This window comes from Ptychodera flava, chromosome 14, assembly GCF_041260155.1.
Source record: "Ptychodera flava strain L36383 chromosome 14, AS_Pfla_20210202, whole genome shotgun sequence".
Taxonomy (NCBI): domain Eukaryota; kingdom Metazoa; phylum Hemichordata; class Enteropneusta; family Ptychoderidae; genus Ptychodera; species Ptychodera flava.
In genome coordinates this window covers 237,435-257,911 of record NC_091941.1, presented here as the reverse complement: position 1 = coordinate 257,911, position 20,477 = coordinate 237,435, and the positions used below count along the sequence as shown (strand labels likewise).

Here is a 20,477-nt window from a genome sequence, read left to right as displayed (position 1 = left end):
TTTGCTGATTTTTCAGTAGTGTTATTTAGACTTTGGTTGTTGCAATATTTTTGCTGTGATCATATGTTACCTTTTAAACACCATTGGTGATTGAAATGTGTGAGAAAGTTTTCTTATCTGTAATATTTAAAAAAAGAATATGGAATTTCTGTATGGTAAATTTATTAATAACATCATTTAACTAGTGTGACATCCACAACCTAACATTTAAAGTTGCTCCTTTAAACTCTGAACCCAGAGCTCGTGAATTTACTTTAAGATGCCTGACAACCATTTAACTAACCTAAACTTTCATGATATTTAGTTTTCAAACCTTAGTTTTGTCACCATCTAAGGCAGCTTTCCTTGCAATATAAGATTTAGTGACATTGTTTACTTTTCTATCCTTGCCTTTTTTTTGTAGATTCTGTTGAGAAAGGTACAATTCTGTTTCTCCACTACGCACTAGAAAGATATGTACTAGATGCTTTATTTTTTCTTTTACTCTCTTCCATCCTTTTTGTCACCTTTCACCTTTGCACTTTAACCTTCAGTTCTGCCACGAACAGAAAAAGTTTGTTTTGCCAAGCAGTTGTCATAAGTCTAACCGATGATTTATCTTTTTTTTCACAATTTAACAACTTAAAAAGACATAAGTATAGGTTGCATGAGTTCGACACTTCTAATTGTATCAATCCTCAAAATGTTTGCATGGTCAAGTTGCATGATATTCTTGTAGTATTAGGAAAAAAAACTTTTTTTATTAGTACTGTAGAACTCAATTACATGTATAACATCATATGCGGTTGTGTCATGTTTAACTCTTTTTGTGAGTTGGAGTCCAGATGTGTTCTTTTTTCATCTCGTTGCATCGTCATTGCGTCATTTTGTATGTCGGCTCTGTTTGTTATAGGTGGTGTTTTTTTTTGTGTGTAATTGTGGTATCACACTAATTACTGCCACACCGGTCTATTTTTTTATTCTTTCTTTCCACATGTGCTGTGCCGTGCCGTTTGTTCTTCAGACCAAATCTCTCATTCCCAAACTACCAAGCCTGGCGAACAAGATGGAAACATTTGGCCAGAGTTGAGCCTGGTATCTGTTCCACTTCCTTTCCAGTAATTTCACTGCAAATTCCTGTTAAAATCATTCCTTAAAAAAAACTTTGTGTCTAGGCAAATTAAAGTTTTGTAAAGCCACTGTCACTGTTTTGCACCAGGTCACGTCAGCTGTTTCTCACAAACATAAACCTGGCCATGTTGTCTTTGTCTTTGTCTTTGTCAGTGCAGAGTTTCGTCTTTGTCTTCCAAATATCACATTTCAGAACATATCTGTAATTAAAGATATTCAATAACAAAAATAATTTAAAGAATAAGTCACACTGTGATCATGATAACATGTTTTTTCATGTCAGTGTGAACAGAACTGCATGTTTTTGGCATTGTCTTTCATGTTGTGAGTTTAATAATGATATTCCCTATTGTCCATGTCATTGTCATCAATTTTGCATCGTATTATTTCATAGTAGAGACAATGCAATCACTGTATCCGGTGTTCAATCACTGTATCCAGCAATGGTTAGCATTCCCCTTCGCATTCCTCCCCTTCCCTGTTTTCCTCTCCACATTTCTTTCACCCATTCTCATACAATTCTACTTCCAATCTCTCTTTCTATTTCTTCCTCATGCGCTAGTTTTGCATCCAATGGAGTTGCCGATTTTGATGAGTTAAAATCCATACTTTTGGTTGTCGTCCGCTCATATTTCTTTCTTGTCTTCATAGCGGAGAGCTAAGCTAGTCAACCTGGCTATTAACACTCTTGGAGCCTTACAGTACATCATGGGTGACAAAAATTATAATGAGAAAATAAAGCTCTTCTTCTATAAACTTTGCTATTACTCCTCTCTCTGAATACTATATTAGTCTGTTCTCAGTACTATCTGTACTTTTCCTTAGTAAAAGATTCTCAACTTTCTCATCCTTTTTTATAAAACTTGAAGTAATTTTTGCTGTGCAAGTAGTTTTCTTCTTTCCACTTTTCCTTTATTGGCTGTCGCATAATTTATCATGGTTAGTGGCTTGTCCGTGCAGTTTTCCAGGCAATGTTTGGTCTTTTCCTTCTGATTCATGGATAGAATGCCAGATGGTACATATCTGTTTCTGGTGCCAATGGAGATCTATAAAGTTCAAATGTGTGTTTGTACTGAGTTGACCCCACACCAAACCTAATGCTTTAAAACTGTATGGCTGCATATTGCTTTATGCTTTGAGCGTAATCTCTATGGCTACATATCAGTGTTATGGGAAACAGATACTGACCAATACTTGGTGCAAAATATGTGTTTAAAATGTTTGAGTGAATGCCACGAATAAACTCTAATTACTTTGGATTTTTTGTGAAAACAACAATATATTATTCTTAAATTCCAGCTATTTTTATTTTTATTCCAGCTATTCCAAAATGTCACTTGGTTCTCAAGGGACACTTGAGTCAATGATATTTTAAATCATTCTTACCATATTGGTAATATACACTGAATCTCGTAGAAACATTCAATATTGTCAGACTTTTTTTCTTATATAATGACAAAACAAGGTTGAAGGCGTTTGTTGTCAATTGCATGGCTGTGAAAGGCATCATGGGAGTTACACACATAATGTCATGAGTGTTACAATACTCAGTGTTTCATCATTCTGTTTTCTTACCATTCACTGAAGTGAAATGTGAAGTTAGCAAATTAGGAAGCAAATTGGATGTGTTAATGTCATAAGTGAAGACCAAGTCAGAATCCTCAAAATGGTTCTATTTTAGAAATGACTCTATATTTACTATCCCTTGTGCAAGTTAAGTCAAAAATATCAATGGTTCTACTCCGGAATAAAAAGGACGCGATGCGTTCTACAGACTCAGTACGCCCAAATAATCACTTGATGCCGGTACAAACAAACCCACATGTGTACTAGCGCGTATGGAAATACACGTACGTCTATGCGCGTTTGCGCACATGGCTTTGTTTGTACCGTGGTCGATTCGAATTCCAGGTTTGGCCTATTGTCATCAGAGCAGCTAACACTACACAAACAGGGACAAGGCAAATGCGTCTTCACAGCGATATGATGTTTGTTTTTGCAAATTATAAAAACAATCTCTGAATTAATTATACGCATTCATCACAGTGAAAACTGGGACGGTAATCAAAGGGTAAACACAGGACTGAGTTGCAAACGTAACCATATCACTGTATATTCCTAAACATAAATAACACCAAAACTATGCACTTTTGAAATTAAATCAGGCTCAAAATAGGAAAGTCATACTAATAAATGCAGTCTTTTGGCTCGTTCTTTGATCCAAGCAGGTATACACCTGTGATAATGTATCACAGCTTACATGATACTTCCATGATGCCTTTGTAGTCCGTTAGCGGGCCATTTTACAATACAAAATATTTGCGTGTCATTTATCATATCACATGACACATCACTGAATTGTACATTTCAGTTTTCTCCAAATGCAGACCTAGTGTATTTCATTTTTTTAAGTCAAAGTGACTAACGATGTCCTTCTCTTTTCATTGCCTCTTCCCTCCCGTTTTTCTAAAAGGCCCGTTTTGTGATGAGAAAGCTTCCAAGTATTGGTGGAACGTGATGATGAAGACCCTCAACAGCCATGCCAGCAGTTCTTCTACACCTATCCTTTGAAGAGCAGCAACAGATAGTCGCTTGAATTTCAACTGTACATGAAATATTTGACGTTTTTAAGAAAAGCGTCTCACAGGAACATTGATACTAAACTATGACAGTATTTATTCAAGTTAAATCCACTCTAAATGGCTGTCACAAGCTACGTCTAGTCATAAAAAATGGAAATGAAATTGACAAATTCTTTCCAGTGAAAAACTTTTCAAATGACAGCTTTTTCTGTTAGAAAGGGTTTTATCAAAGTTAACATTCTAGGTCTTGCAGCAAATACTGTGAATCATAGGGTCTATCTCACATCAATGCACTTGCATGATTTTATGGCAATTTTCATTTCAGATTTTTCACATTAATTGAGATCAATTTTGGGATTGAAAGAAAGTTCCATTTTTTAGTGCATCCAAGGTTACAAAGCACTTGCAATACATCCAATTTGTGCTCACCCATTCATTGTTTACAGAAATCAGACGTATGAACATCATAAAAATAATTAACAAATTGTGAAACAGGCCTGTAAGTGCACTCTTGTCTGTCTGTAGCTCTGAAGACACAGGAAACAAAATTGATAAAAAGTTACTTTTGATGATAAAAAGTTACTTTTGATGTTTGCCAAAATGTCTCCATCAGCCCCCACCCTCATGCAATCTCTAGCTGTTTTTTTCCAATGGTAGTGTTTCACCCGCTACTTCAAATTAGTTTGTTCAGTAGAATTTCAATTGAATTTATAAATGTATATATTTGATGGAGATGCCATGATTTGACATCTGATGGTAGAATCTCCAGATGCTCGACATAGGCATGAACCCCCTTGTCTCCTAGACTTAACCAAATCGAAAGAATGGAGGGGTAATATGATTGCAACAGCTGTCATGAAGGTGAAAGACTCTATGTGAAACTTGAATGAAAATTCTCACATCACTCTGGAAACAAGATGTATATGTCAAGAATTTTAAGTAACTCACGGCAGACTTTTGGTAGCATAGAGAATGAACCTCGGTAGTGAAATAAGTCCAATAAGTTAATATTGATACCAGATTCCAGGAAATAGGTTATATGGGTCGAACAAACCTACTTTGAAATTCAAGTGACATCTGTGTAGTTCTATTGGACAATGGTTTTGCATATTTAACTGTATTCAAACTGCTTTGCAATTTATTGATTTTGAAAATGCAGTCTTCGGTGCATTAGCATCAACAGTATGGAAAAAATCCTATCTCATCAATGTGAAATATGAGACTGACTACAGTGTCTACAAAACAATGGAAAAGAAGGAAAAGTCTTTGAAGCAACAGCCTGTTTCTAACATGAAAATGTTTTTAACATTAGCATGAAAAAAGGGGACGAGTAAGGAGAACGTTATGGCATCATTACAGCTTATCACTGCTTTTTATTCTGCCCAATTTCAAAAAAAGCTAGTCTCGGTATCTGATCAGTGGAGATTAGATATATTTGGATCCTAATCATGAAGGATAGGATCAACTCTATTACGTTGATTATCGGTGAGCAAGTCTCATAAGATTTTAGACACCAAAGCCAGACAAATACACATAATGCATGCCAAGATACGCTCCAATGTATCATTTATATTAACTGGTACATGTACCATTTGTTGCTTAGCAACATGCTTAATAAAATGGATCTTTCTTTCCTTGGTGTAATTCTACTTCAGCACACTTTGTCAGCGTAGTCGGAAGCTACAGCAAAAAAATAAATAACCAAAAAAAATTTCAGGACCATGCTGTTTGCATCAGTCTTTTTCAAGTTTGTTCCCAAGTGGTGTGTTGTATCAGATCCCAGAACAGTTAGGATACATTTCATTTCTAGCCAGTCATTAGAAATTCAGTTTGGATGCTGAAAATCAACATCAAAAGACATTTGATCGTTACACAAATCTTGTTCTAATTCTTTAGAACTCTTCTCTCTCTTGATTGAGCAAATATGTTTTGATGAGTGATGTTATACGCCAATCCTGTAGACCAAGTTTCAGTAGCCTCATTACATCCCCTTTTACACATTTACAATTATTGATAATGAGCAACATAACACAATGTATCAACCTCAATATGGATCACAGTATATATTACTGTTGTGTTGATACATTAAGATTTGCAGTGCATATGAGATACAGTTTTGATGTTATAAATCATTGAATACGGTTTGGAAACAGATTGGCACCCTTTTTTAAAGTGCGAAAACTAGCCCCCACAAAATTGTAGATATCTGGATGCCAGTGAATTTATCATCAAAATATTCTGATTCCTAAAAACAAGAGTTACTGCCGTGATGGATAGTACACAGTGTGACTGAGTAGTTTGGAAAGTTTGGGATTACATAGCTAGTCTTACATGCTGTACTGATTCTGTTTTTAAATATATCATATATGACAATGAGTTAATGAGAATTTGACTCAACAACAAAGGTTTTTCTGTTGGTTTTTCACTCATTTTGAAAGGTTTCGTCTCAGCATAGTCCAGACTAACAGTATCAACAACAGGTAGCTAATTCATGATGCAAATGTTACCAATGTGTATGACTGTGTTTAAGGCAGGAGGCACCATCTACTCCTTGTTGGAGCTCACTGAGAAGCTCCTGGAGTAAATAAGGTTTTCATAGGCCTATATCAGTTAAAATAGAAAATTTAATTTTTCTGAATACAGTTATCACATGTGGCCATTTTGAATTTCAAGTGTTAGTAAATATCAGGTAATTTGTTTTTCCAGAACCAATTTTTGCACAGCGACCCCAAATTTTTCTTCTTCATTTTAAAAGGGAATAATTTGAAACTGCCATGTTGAAAGTTTACGCAAAAGAGTTGTGTTTTGAATTTTTGTGGTGTGTACTGCCAGCCAGAAACAAATTTGAGTCAGGAGTGAGACATGGCAAAGAACCAGAGGCTTTGTTCAGACTACGCTCGGTACGTACAGGGAGCCAAATGACAGTTTTTAGTTGCCAGGAGACAGAACCACAATCTAAATGTACTGTTCTTTTTCACAAACATCACTTGGGAACATCCCACACCTTGGTGCTTTCTTTATAGATGTGTACAGGAAATCTTTTGAACACATTCATGTATGCTGTAGCTTAAAGGAGTTATATCTAGACAAGAATTTTCAAAGCAATGAATTGATATACTTCTAGTGCCCTTCAAGAGATCTCTTCTTGAAAATCAGTCAATATGTAAATTTGATTGTAGTTTGTCACTACCATCTTTAAATGTCTAGATTGTGTCCGTTGATACAGCAAAGGAACTTCACTTTTCTTTGCATGAATGTTGTCTCGTTTGTTAAAATTAGATTTTAACTATTTCATGAATCAGTAAATGAAAAAAAAATTGAGTCTTTTAAATTATGAAGACCTTGCATGGCTGGTGTTGACTACTTTGTCATATTGACAGGGTGCATTTCAAAATGTGCATGTGTGAAAATAATGTACAAATCAAATAAAATAATAAAAAAAAAATTATATAAAAATATATTATGACTTCAAGAGACTGCCCCAGAACCTTTGCCCTCAGATTCAATGTCTTTGTAAAATGAAATCGTTGGTTTTTCTTACAATGGAATTAATTTTCTTGCAAACTGTTTTCTATGACACTACCATAGATGTGGATGCATTTTATGAATTTTATGATAGCTTCTTGTGGCCTTTCTTTTTTGAGTGACTCAGATGGTCCACTGGCTGGCTCCTCTAAGTTACTGCTTATCGTGTTAGCAAAACTCAGCGTACAAGTGATTTGTTGAAAGTTTGCAAGGTGACAACTTTATAAATTTACCTCTGTAAAAAAGATTCGAATCAGCTCAGTGTTTTCCCTTTCTTCTACGTCATTTCCTTTCAACTCTCTCCATAGTTTCAGTTTTAGCATGTTGTGTTGTTGTTTCTTTGCTCTACTTCAGACTTAAATGTGCAAGCTCTGAATTATTTATATTCTCTTCACACAGTGACTTCACTATGAATTTAATAAGTGTTGCCTTTTTTCTGAAGGTTCAAAATCCTAGGGATACAAAGCAAGGAATGGCAATGCGGTGGACAAACCACGTTGTCCCTGAGCTTTCTTTCCCAGATAGCGATTCTTCTGTCACATACTGACCTGCTGAAATATCTCTCAAAGGTCAAAGGTCACCCCTTCACATCTGTTACTGGATTGTCCCTTCTCGTTCAAGTTGAAATAGAACATTAAATTACCTCTAGATTTTGCTGAGAAAAGATGATGAATATATCAGTACTGTGATAATCACATGAAATAAAGTGATGTATACCTCCAGAGAATTCTATTTTAAAGAGCTTCTGTAGACGAAGTCAGTGATCCTCTATAACTTGTCATTGTAATCCATGCTAGGAACATTTTGGACAAATTTTAGTGCGTTCAGCATCAGTAGAATTATCACACAAGACTGAGAATATCACTCCGAATATCACCAGTTTTGGTTTCAGTAACGCTCATGCTATCGTAACGTTTAACGACATGACACTCTTCAAACACAAAATAAATTTTGTATTTCAAAATTTGCAAAAGCACCATCACATGTAAACTAGAAATATTTCACATTTGATTGGCAATTATTCTGTAAGCACAAAATAATGCATTTTTGTCAGCATGTATGGATGATTTGTTTTTACCGGCAAAATTGTAAATAGGATTTGACTTAAGCCTCTGTTGTTTTTTTCTATCAGAGCAGTATGTTGTTGAATTGAACAGGTCACCTTGCAAAAAAAAACAAACAAAATGAAATTACTATTGTTCAATCTTTCATGTACTTGTAAATTAATCTGCAGTTGATTGTAGTAATTTTCAGGTGGAATAAATAAAATCCATGCTCACTGTTTTCCGAATGTTGGGATTTTGAGAATTTTTACAGACGTTTTGTTTGGCACATTGGTCATTCAGTTGCTTGAGTGGTACATAAAAACAAACAAAACATAACGAACAAAAACAAAGATAGGAACCGCTAGAATACTTAATCCTCAGGAAGTTTTCCACCAGCAACTTGAGTTTAAAGGTTATAATTTGCATGTCAATGGAGAATTGTGATATTGTGCATAGAAATGCCACATAATGGCAGAAAATATTGAACAAAACTTCTTCTTTTTGCTCTGAAAAAGTTTTCAAGACAGTAACTTTCTTGGGAAAAAAGAGTTCAGAGGCTTTAAAAATAATAAAAGGTGTGTATATAGCCAACACAGAAGTAGAGATATAAGTAATCTTTATTGTAACATAAACAATTAGTGATAGTAACTTATTCATGTAAATAATTTAAATATTTAAGTAAACACCAAGAGAGAGAAAGAGAGAAAGTGCGTTAGTGTGTACAACATTTTCTCTGTTTTATTATTACAGTATTTATGTCGTTTCTTATGTACATTTTCATTCTCTGTATTTTGAATTTTTCCAAAATCATCGTTAATAACTACAAATTCTTCATTGCACACATAGACAACTTGATGCCAAGGGGGCATGATCACAGAAAACCAAAAAAAGAGATTAAAAATAAGCATGATACACATCACCTTGTTGCCATAGTAATTAGATCTCATTAATGTGTACAGATGAAAAGAGAAAGATGTAAGAGAGAATGCACACTTCTTGAATTTGACCAATGATGAGTAATCACAAACTAATGATTTTATTGGTGGAATTTTCTATCTTGCATTGTGAAATATGCTTTCTGTAGACACCGTTTGTGAATTGACCCACTCCCATTTTATCTGTAGCAATTTTACTTTCCAAAGAGGACTTAGCTTGTACATATGAACAATGTACATGTGACATTATTCAATAAAGGTTTTTGGGTTTTTTGCGAAGTTTCTTTGTGTGGTTGTAGTTCCCCAGCTTGTAACCATTACTGCTCTAGATGTTACGGGCATATCAAATTGTATGCTTATAACTTTTACAACTTGTAAAATAAAAATGGTGTTATTATTACTATCTTCTGACCCTGTTTGTCTTGATTAAAACTTTAAAGATAGACAAGGAACTTACAGGGGCTGGTAAAGCTCCACTGTTAATTGTAATTTTCACTGTAAACAATGAATGGAAATGCTGTTTGTGTAGTACATGAAAATCAACACAAAGGCAACTGAAATGAATGTTCAATTAATGTTTTGACGAAAAATAATGAGAAAAATAGAACATTTGACAAACACTCACGACAGAAAGCAAGCAAATTTGAGTTAAGACAGCACAAGGACTAAATTGACAAAATCGTCCAAAGAATGTCATAATCACTGAACCCAATAGAAAGCATATGGTATAGGTACGGGTGAAAAATTCTCAACAATTTACAATATACAACTTTATGCTAGCTCAAACGTTACATAAGAACATCCCTGAGAAGTGATGTGTCAAATTTGAAAGCCATCAGAGAAAGTCATATTTTGAACCAGAATATGGACTGAATACGTTGCATCTAGCGGTCACAAAAAGTGATCTGAACTGCTTGGCTATGAGGGCATAATACCAGAGTGTCAAAGCTTGAGTATACCAGTAAACTTCAGTGGTACTTGGCTAATTTTCTTGGTCTGAAATTCAACAATCGATCACCTGTAACCACCTTGAAATCATTACTTGGCCCTGATCCAAATTTTAATAGCCAGAATTATTTCCATCTCAGACCAAAACCAACTAGGCAAGCATGTTTAAGCAAGCCAGAGCCAAGTCTGCTTAACATTAAATTTTTCGGTCTAATGAGAGAGTTAGGTGATAAATATCACTAGTTAAAGGGACAAAGTCGGACATTTTTCATCAATTTTATTTGATGCGAAATTGTTTGACATGTTGAAAGATACTGAATAAATGGGTGACCATATATTCAACCCCGGTTTTAGACAAATGAAACCATTGCAAAAATGAATTAATGGTCATGACCATTAATTCATTTTCACCACTGTTTCATGTATCGTGTCTAAAATCAGGATCAAATATGTGCATGGTCACGCATTTATTCAGTATCTTTCAACATGTCAAACAATATAAGTAATGTCTCGTACAAACAAAATTCATGATAATTTAATGGCCGACATTATCCCTTTAATGCTGCACTTATGTTTGGTGACTGACCATAGATGTTAATACCACAGAGAATCCAGAAATCTGGTTGGTGTTGTTGTTTGTGTTGTTGATCATGTTTAGTGTTGTTGTTGTTGACCAAAAAATTCAACGAATATAACTACGCTTATTGTGTTGTTGTTTCAAATGTAATGTAAGCTTAGATGTTGTAAGAAACACTACAAGGACACTATCGTGATTTGACCCAATAAAAACAACAACAACCAGATTTCTGGATAATTTGCCTGATTGCATTCTCGATGCACTGCACACTAGTGCTACAAGAGTAGTAATACCTTGGGCGAAAAGTCGTCGAAGTATAAATCAGCACTTAAAGACAGTAACCCATTAGAAAACCACCAACACCAGTCATATGGACCCATCGCAAGGTGCAGAGCTTGCTGGAGGGACTGCGCAAGCAGGCCATTCAGCAGTCTGAAGACGATCCAGCCAATCGAGTGCCTGCTGTGTTCCTGGACATCCGTAAGAAATATTTGCTTGCGTCATGAATATTTATGTGATTTGTTGTTTATTGAGGCATACTCGGAACAACAAATGGATATTGCAACCGATTTAGATGTGCATGGTTTCATTGCAGTTATTTTCAGTGCAAAAGAATAAATATCAAGGTAAGTCGTGATCAGGTGTTTTGTAGGATTAAATCTCGGAGGCTGCGAACACTAAGCACCTTGAAGCACAAACCTCACATTTGTGAGAACAAACTGCGAAGCATTAATGCTGATTACAAGCAGAATTTACATGCAGGCTATGGGGCAACTGATCGCACACCATTGTTCCTACCAAGGTGCATCGAGCACAAGCACCCGGTAAGCACGATGCCATTTTCTCCAGCAGCCGGCCGGTTCCTGGGTGGCGCTATTTACATGTACTTCTCGCTCATCTGAAAAGGTGTGTGAAGTTAGCTGCCAGTTCCCAGTTCCAGTAAATGCGAATAATGGTGTGAAGTTAGCTCCCAGTTCCCAGTTCGAGTAAGCTTAAATACCAATAGGCCTTAGGAGCTGGGGTGTGAAGTTAGCTCCCAGTTCCCAGTTGGAGTAATGCAAATATTAAGGAGCTGGCCCCCAGTACCCAGATTTAGCGAATGCGAATAAGGAACCGTTTTACTGTCATTCTAACGACTGATATTCCAAGTTTCAACTTTCTGGCGTTTACTCTCAATGCGGAAAACTAAAATAGGTAAACATAAGTCTAATTACAAACTTCAACACATCAGGACAAGTCTGAAGACTTCATATTTTATACATAGTTGAAAGGATTAATTTGTCATTACATTTATAATGGAAAATATAAACCAGCAGAACAATAATACAGGAAATTGAAATTTTATTGCTTTTATTGAATCCACATACTTCACTGTGTGCAGTGACATGCATCCATTGCTTTCCCATGTAGAACTATAATCCATAAAGCCAAGAAAAATGATTTTTTTTTTCATCCTCTTGCCTGTCAATTCAGACTCGCCGTTTCAACCTTTTTGTCTGCTCATAAGGAAATAAAATAAAAAATACACGCAAAAATATGCAACAATAGTGCATAACATAGTGCTGTATAAAACAGAACTGTAAATAAAATAATGGACACTAACATTCCATTCACAACTGTACACATGTGTCACTTTTATATAACACTGTCAAAACTGTGCATTGCTGCACTAAAAGTCAAACCGCAGAACTGTTGCTATACAAAAATAATAAATTAACACTGCCGTGCATTTATCTCTGCGTGCATTCTTATGTTGTTTTCATGGTTTTTCCGCAATCTTGTTGATTGAAGAATAAAGAAAAATTGAGAGTAAAAAAATAACCGCGTCACCGCATCAATTTTGAAATATGTCTAGATGAAAAACAAACTTTTTTATTTTCTTGGCCTAATGGACGCTTTTCTTGTACCTGTTGATACTGTACCAAAATTGAACTCATGGTATCTATTCAGCGATATAAATTATGCATACTTAATGAATTTATATTGAAAATGCATAAAGCTAAAATAGTGTGATTCTGGTATATCAGAAAACTACCACTTCTCAACTTGACTGTTCACATGCAGTTTCAAAGGATCTCTAATTCACAAAAATACTAAGTCATGGATTGGTACGTTTCTGATAAACCAGAACAGTACCAGTTCTGAACTTGATTGTACACAATTGAAAACGAGCAAAATAGGTAGTACCGGTACTTTTTTCCTACTTACTCTGAATAGGTACATATTAGGTATACATGGTTTATAGCTAATCACTTCACTGTAATGAAGCCGGTTCACAAAGCTAAAAACTGCTTTTCTTCTCAATACTGAAAAGATATTAACATTATTTATAACAAACGAAGATGAAGCACTGGCATTTCGTGGCAACCGCAGCAGCATACGTAACGCATTATTATGACAGACGTGTATGTTATGAACCGAAGACAAAACACTATAATTGCACATGATCGACATTGTTTCAAAAAACATTAAAAAGTCTATGTTTTACGCCAAAGGTACAGTTGCTCTTCACTGAGAAATATTATCACCATCGTCCGTTAGGTTATGTAATAGGGTATTGCCCAGATATGTAGACTTACTGACAAACGTATTGTGTTACCTCTTATTCCAACAGGTGGAATTCGGCAGAGTATTTCACTACATTTAATATTCATGCATTTTGTCTTCTGGACATTGCAAAGTATGTCATGTTCTAAGGCATATTGCTCACAAGTTTTTGCAAGTTTTCTCAGTCCCTTGATGATTGCGCAAGTAAACACATATCACCTGCATAAGACCGCAGACAAATAGAAAGACAGACTAGCAACGCGGCATGCCTTTTGTTTCTTGGTCGTCTCGGTAGACTATGGCCTTTTCATATTAAAATGAGCTTCACAGGTGTAGATTTTTTGGAGACTTTGTTCGTGGTTGATAATTGTACAAGATTATGCGAAAAGTACGACGAGATGGCATCGTGTTGCCAGTCGCGTAGCAACCATACTTACTTTGTGAGCTCTCAGGGCAGAAACACTGCTTCACGCCAATCAAAACATAACACGCCAGCAGTTTCATAAACACGTCCTTCCATGACCAACTTTTAGAAGACAATATGACTGACCGTAAACCATTGAGTAAAACCAGACAGTATCGATAAAAGACTTTCAACTTTGGTTCAAACACACTCATTATATATTCATAAAAATGTGAGAGGTATTTTTAAAATGGTAAACCTCACTTTCCCGAAGCTCAAAACTTTCCCGTTTTCGCCAGCACCCAATTCCGCTCAGCGCCACACGACAACAACAACACAAACTTTGCCAAACATACTTTCGCTTAAAAATTGGCGAAAATCCGGAAACTACTGAAGGGTGAATGGTCGGCACTCTACGGAAAAGAGAGGCGAGAGCTACCTGAGGCGAGGCGAACATGGAGGGCTTACGTAAGCGCTTCACACCTTGAACAATACCCGTTGCCAGTCTGTCCCTGTATTTGTCTGTGATAAGACAGATTAATTACAGAAACACCGCTTATTTCATATCCAATACCACTGCTAGACAATGACGTGTTTAGATCGTCTATATAAACATTAACAAGAAGAAGTGACATGATTCCTCCTTGGCGAACTGCATTCGTTATACTAAAAAGGAAGAAATCGAATTTCCCCAACCTGTACAAAATCTTTGAGATGAATACCAAAATCAAAGCAGATGTACAATGAAAAGCGGAACGCGTCTTTCAATCAGTTTCTTGATGAGAGTCATATGGTTTGCTTATTTGTCAAAGTCCTTTTCCGCATCGAGAAAACACACAAATACTGAACTGCCCCTAGTCTTATAGTAACGTATGGTTTCTTTCAAAAGAAAGATACACATGTCAGTACCATGTTTCTTTTTGAAGCAAAACTTAGCATCAGACGTAATGAGATAACTTTCTCAACGATTGATTGGGATAAGTTCAAGGACTTTGGAAAACACACTGATCGCCCGATCATGCATGAGAAATATCTACTCTCTATTCTGTTGGGCACTGATTATTGGGGAAAAAATCATAAAAACTGGCAAAATGTTGCACTAAAATTTTGGCGGGAAAAATTACAGCATGCACCCATAGGGTTTAGACAATTGTCTCCAGCTGTTAGCAGTGTTTACACAGTAATTTTGGGGCATGGCAGTTATGTAAACATTAGATAAATTCTTTATTTCGAATGAGGAAAATCTTGGAATTTTTTTTGTTGCTTTTCTTGAAAAGTTGTTTAAGTTTTGAATTTAGTGAAATATGCAGTCATTTGCTTGGCCAACTCAACTCACACTGAGCAAAATTTAGCATAATTTATAAATACTTTACGGTACATCATTTAAAGTACTTTCTAACTTTGTGGCATGGAAGTATCCGGACTCAATGTTTACAAGAAGTTTTCAAATTACTGATTTATTATTTAAGCATATTCCACAAATGTGAGCAGACACCGTGTCAACAACTGTGTTTTTTTTCATCCGTTTCAAACCATCATGATGCAACTGATGATCACCTAGCAGGGTGAAGCTAGAGTTGAAAGATACATAACACTACCATATCAGTAATTTATACAAACTCATGTATTGAGATGTAATTGTTCCAGTTGAGAGGGAAACAGCAAAGGGTGTCACTCCGCATGCTCAGCGGGAGAGGGAGTCCTCAGAATTTAGAGTTTCTAGTTTAATGCCTCTGATCATCCCAAAAGGTAAGCTTAAACAATGACAGCTTCCTTATTTGTGCTGGAATCATCGAATTCTTTGAGATGGCGACTGGTCTCTCAATCAAGGTTCCGTGAGAAATTGTAATCAGACCTACAAACGCTAGCCGTGCACCACGGGGCAGTATTTCTGAGCAATTATCAGACAGTGCAGACACCATAACGGTGGTACTGATCGAGAACCGGGTAGAGCGATGGAAATTGAAATGTTGATGACGTTGCTGCAGTTACTGTCGGGTTCGGATTCGATTTCGGACTCGGGTTCAAGAGACTGAAAGTAGTGAGACATTTTCGGCAATGCTCATTTATTTTTATCTTTTAGCAATTTAAATACCTGAAAGTAAGAAGAGTGATTCACCAGTCTTTGATTTTCATGCTTAATTTTTTATCAACACACAATTTCTTCATAACTTTGACAAAAAGCGAAGAGCTAACTACCTGATGGGGGTGCATTTATCAGCTGAAGAGTGCGATATTATGTTGACTAGTTTGTTTTGTTCATAGTTGGTAGGTTTGTGAATATTGACCTTTTAGTTATTGGGTGCATTTGTCTTTTAATAATGTTAAATTTTCATGACAACCTTTGGTGGTATAACCTTTCAACAATCTATCGGCATACCAATGGGTACAAATTGTGCACCACTTCTTGCTGACTTATTTCTCTATTCATATGAAGCAGAGTTCCTACAATCTCTCTACAAAGCAGGGTCTAAAAAACTTGCAAGGCGTTTTAACAACACGCACAGACATATTGATGATCTGATTAGTCTAAACAATCCAGACATATCAAATTACTTACATCATATTTACCCTGATGAATTGGAAATCAAAGAAACAACTGAGAGTAGGAACTCAGCTTCAAGTGGGTACTAATGGGCTACACACTGAGCTGTATGACAAAAGGGATGATTTTGATTTTGAAATCATAAATTATCCCACTTATCAAGTAATATTCCATCTGCACCTGCTTATGGTGTGTATGTGTCTCAACTTCTCAGATATTGTAGGGCTTGTGATTCCTACGCGGATTTTCAAATGAGACACAGCTTAGGGACCGTTCAGTTTTTACGGCCGGGGGGGGCGGCAAAATCTTGTCGCCGGTGTTCAAAAAAATGATGACCCCCCCTGCATTTTTCGCGGAAAAAATGATGACCCCCCCTTTGTCAGACGAAAAAATTTGATGACCCCCCCCCCCCCCACTGAAAAATAACCAAAACCCATATGTCAAATTTACCCGCACGGTTTGGATTTGAACTCTGGTACGCGGCGCACTTTATTCGTGTAGCAGAGATGCCAGTGTACAAACTTCTCAGCCACATCCATGCAAACGTCTGTTAATTAGGACGACTGTAAGGCAATTTTTAACTTCATTTCCATAGACAACTTATGTCCATGGACATTGTATAAAGTAAACTTTATTGGAGTGGTTTGCCAAAGGCAGCCCTCCGGTTAAGAGGGTCATGGGCCATTACGTAAAGTCAACTTTATTCTAGTGGGCAACCAAAGGTGGCCCACTGGTAAAAAGAGGGTCGATCATGGCCATTGCATGAAGTAAACCTAATTGGAGTGGGCCGCCAAAGGCGTCTGCCCGCTAAGAGGGTCATGGGTAATACATAAAGTATATTTATTGTATTGGGCCGCCGAAGGCGGCCCGCGGTAAAGAGGGTCAATCATGGCCATGGCATAAAGTGGACTTTATTGTAGGTATTATGTTTTTGAAAATGTGGTGACCCCCCCTTTCCTACCAGTGAAAAAGTGATGACCCCCCCTTCTTGGATTCCAAAATTATGATGACCCCCCCCCCCGGATTTTGCCGCCCCCCCAGCCGTAAAAACTGAACGGTCCCTTATTAGTATCAAAACTAGTGAGACAGGGATACACATCCAAAAGACTCGTGAGGACTTTCAAAAAGTTCTACGGTCGATATGATGACATTGTGGCCAAATATGACACCTCGGTCACTCAAATGATTAGCGACAGCATTCCCGGCTTTGACTTATAACAGTGATTCATATACTGTATCACTTCATACAATATTAGACAATTTTGGGACCAATCCTGACGGGTGTAGCATGCTAGCAGGGTACGCTTACCCATTCCGGACACCTGGTACCACCACTAACTATCAGTGGTTCAGGATGGTCCTACTTGAATTTGTAAATCTCAAATGTCCCATGGACCTGGTAATGTATTACCTTGAATGAAAATGATTATTGGACCAGTTTAATGTCATATATTTAGATCTGATTAAGTTCTGTACCACGCAATGACAAAGCAATCAAACCGACAAAGAGCGCCCTCTTAAGGAAATTAGAGGATAATGCCATATTTTCCAATTTTTCGGGCAAGTATCTATACTGTATAAAACGTATGAGTTTTTGGAGCCGGGTGATGTGGACAAACGATCTTTAATAACAAACACTTCTTTCGATTATCCGAAAATGCGGGGAAAATATACTAGAAATGCAAAGTTACGATCAATAACTCGAACCCGAAAACGAAACCGACACTAACTTCAGCAACGTAGTTAATGTGCGTCTTCCGCCGTTTAGGGCGCAAAACAAGGTGGTGGCTGACAGTGTAAGAAGATCAGTGGTGGTACATATATTTTACGCCATCAAAAATTAAGGACAATTTTAGTCACATTATTTGTCGCATTCAGTGAGATTTGAGTTGAAGGTTAGCTGTGACAAGTTTACAGTCTAGTTTTTTTTAGAATTACTGAGAAGTCCATGTCTCCGTTTTTCAGGTGAACAATTAGCGGTTGGACATGTATCTTGTTGCTCTTTGTTTGACAATATGTGGTAGGTTATTCTAGACTTTGGCACCTACATATGAAATTGAAATGTACGTACTTTTGGTAAAGACAAGTTTTGACCTAGTTTAAATCGAGTGTTATAGCAATGATCAGCTAGTCTGAAGTAGTCTCTCAAATTGTGTGGTATATTTTGATGATGCAAATCAAACATGAACTTTCCTAGAAGTAATTTATGAAGTTTACAGACATCCAGTATACCTAGTCTGAAGAATAAAGGTGCAGTAGTCTCCCGAAATCTAGAAAACGTAATTATTCGTACCAGCATTTTTGGGTGATAAAAATCTGATGTAAGTATGATTGATACGTACTTCGGATCCCCACACCTCAAGACCATATCTAATATTTGGTTCAATAAAAGCTTTGTAGAGCAGTAATAAAATTTGCTGTGGTACATAATTTTTTGCCTAAACATGATTCCTACTTTTTTCGTATACTATTATTTATCTCATTGATATGAAATTTCCATGTCAATTGTTTTTCAAAAACAACCCCAACAAAAGATGCTTATGGAACTTCTTCTATGATAGCATTCTTTACATAGAAATTACCTTGTAATGTTACAGAGTTACGATTGCTGTGAAAAAGCACATACTTTGTCTTACTTATATTAGCTGTCAGCTTATTAGCATCGCACCATTGAACAACGTCTTGTAAATGTACATCCACAAAAGACAGATTTACAGTGCGTGTTTCACGTGAAAAAGTTGGAATCATCGGCAAAAAGCCTAAAGACAAGTCAACAACTTTTGCAGAATTATGAAGGTCATTGATGTACATAAAAAATAGTGTAGGGTCAAGTACAGAGCCCTTGGGTACTCCACACGTAATTAGTAAATGTTGAGACATATATCCATCAACAAAACATACTGTGACCTATTATTTAAGTAGTCTGTAAACCAATGTAGTGGAATGTTGAAGTTTTTAGAGGAGACTAGAATGATCTATCGTATTGAATGCCTTGGCGAAATCAATAATAATCCCGATGGTAGATCCCTTGGTCGACTTGTTTAATTAAATTATTCATTGAACTAATAAGAGAAAGTTTGGCACCATGTTCTTCTCGGAAAAACTGATGCTTGTAGAAAAAAAAACATGTTTATTCAAATAGCCAACCAATTGGTTATTCACAGTCTTTTCAAGAATTTTACTAATAAGCGGCAATACCGAGATTGCAAGGACGATAGTTTCCCGGTATGTCCCTCGAACCCTTTATAAAGATAGGAACCACTCTTGCTATTTTTAGTGCATCAGGAAACTTACAATATTTAAAAGAAAGATTAAAAATACAACAAAGAGGTTGTGCAGTATACTCTGCTCCATTTACAGTAAGTTTTTGCAGGTAAGTTGTCATAACCGGTTGCCTTCTTCACATCAAGACTTGTCAACAATTAAAAACTTCTGAAATCTTCCAATCTGAAATATTTGTAATTGCTGTAAAAAACTTTGCCATAAACAGTTCCATTTGAAAACATTTTTTTTAATATAGCAAAGACTGACAGGTGATCTGAAATGTCACCAGCAATTGTACCTGTATAAATGGAACACTTATTTATTGTATAAATATGGGCAATAAGGGTTTGTGAAACATTTTTCTATTGTTCATACATTTTATACTATTCCTAAATTTGTTGGCCCTTTTCTTAATTTTTGGTCAAAAGCTCTTCTTATCTGAACATTCTTGTCCTTGTGCTTCTAAATTTGTTATCTGATTCCTTAGAATGACTTGCACAAGATTAGTTCTTATTATTGAAATATCAATGATATTTTTATTTTATTTTATCAAGTTCTTATTATGGTGAAATTTGAATACCTGCATTTTTGGGGCTTTTGTCAAAAAATCCTTCCTCTGAAACTCTGCTTAACTGATTGCTCTTGACTTGCTCCAAGTCTATCGGCTTAATTATGTTATAATAAAATGATTAAATTTCGGCAACTTTGTTCCGCCTGATATGGCGTGTTTGGAGTGAATGCGTAAGCCATTTGATCGCGTTGGCCCATAGCTTGGCGAGAGGTAACCGAATTTTATAGTTTAGCGTAAATATACGGACGGTAGGGAAAGCAGAATAACAGCGGACCTCAGAAATGGTTAAGAATCTTTAGACAAGAAAAACACGAAGCGACTAGTGGGCTATTGGTTCCATGGCATGATTTATGCAAGACTTGTCCAAATTATGGTTGAGTTTGCATATTTGTAATGTTTAGGCAATATTCTCCATGTCGGTAAA

The 20,477-nt window shown here is 36.3% G+C and overlaps 1 protein-coding gene across 1 annotated transcript in view; it reads left to right on the top strand.

Annotated features, from left to right (window-relative positions):
* The window catches only part of LOC139148877 (regulator of G-protein signaling 7-like), a 142,273-nt gene extending 132,672 nt beyond the window's left edge, over positions 1-9,601 (top strand). Inside the window, 3 exon segments of the mRNA XM_070720306.1 lie at positions 404-418; positions 1,004-1,074; positions 3,584-9,601. Of these exon segments, the coding sequence (XP_070576407.1) occupies positions 404-418; positions 1,004-1,069 (81 nt within the window). The 3' untranslated portion in view covers positions 1,070-1,074; positions 3,584-9,601.
* The last annotated feature ends 10,876 nt before the right edge of the window (positions 9,602-20,477 follow it).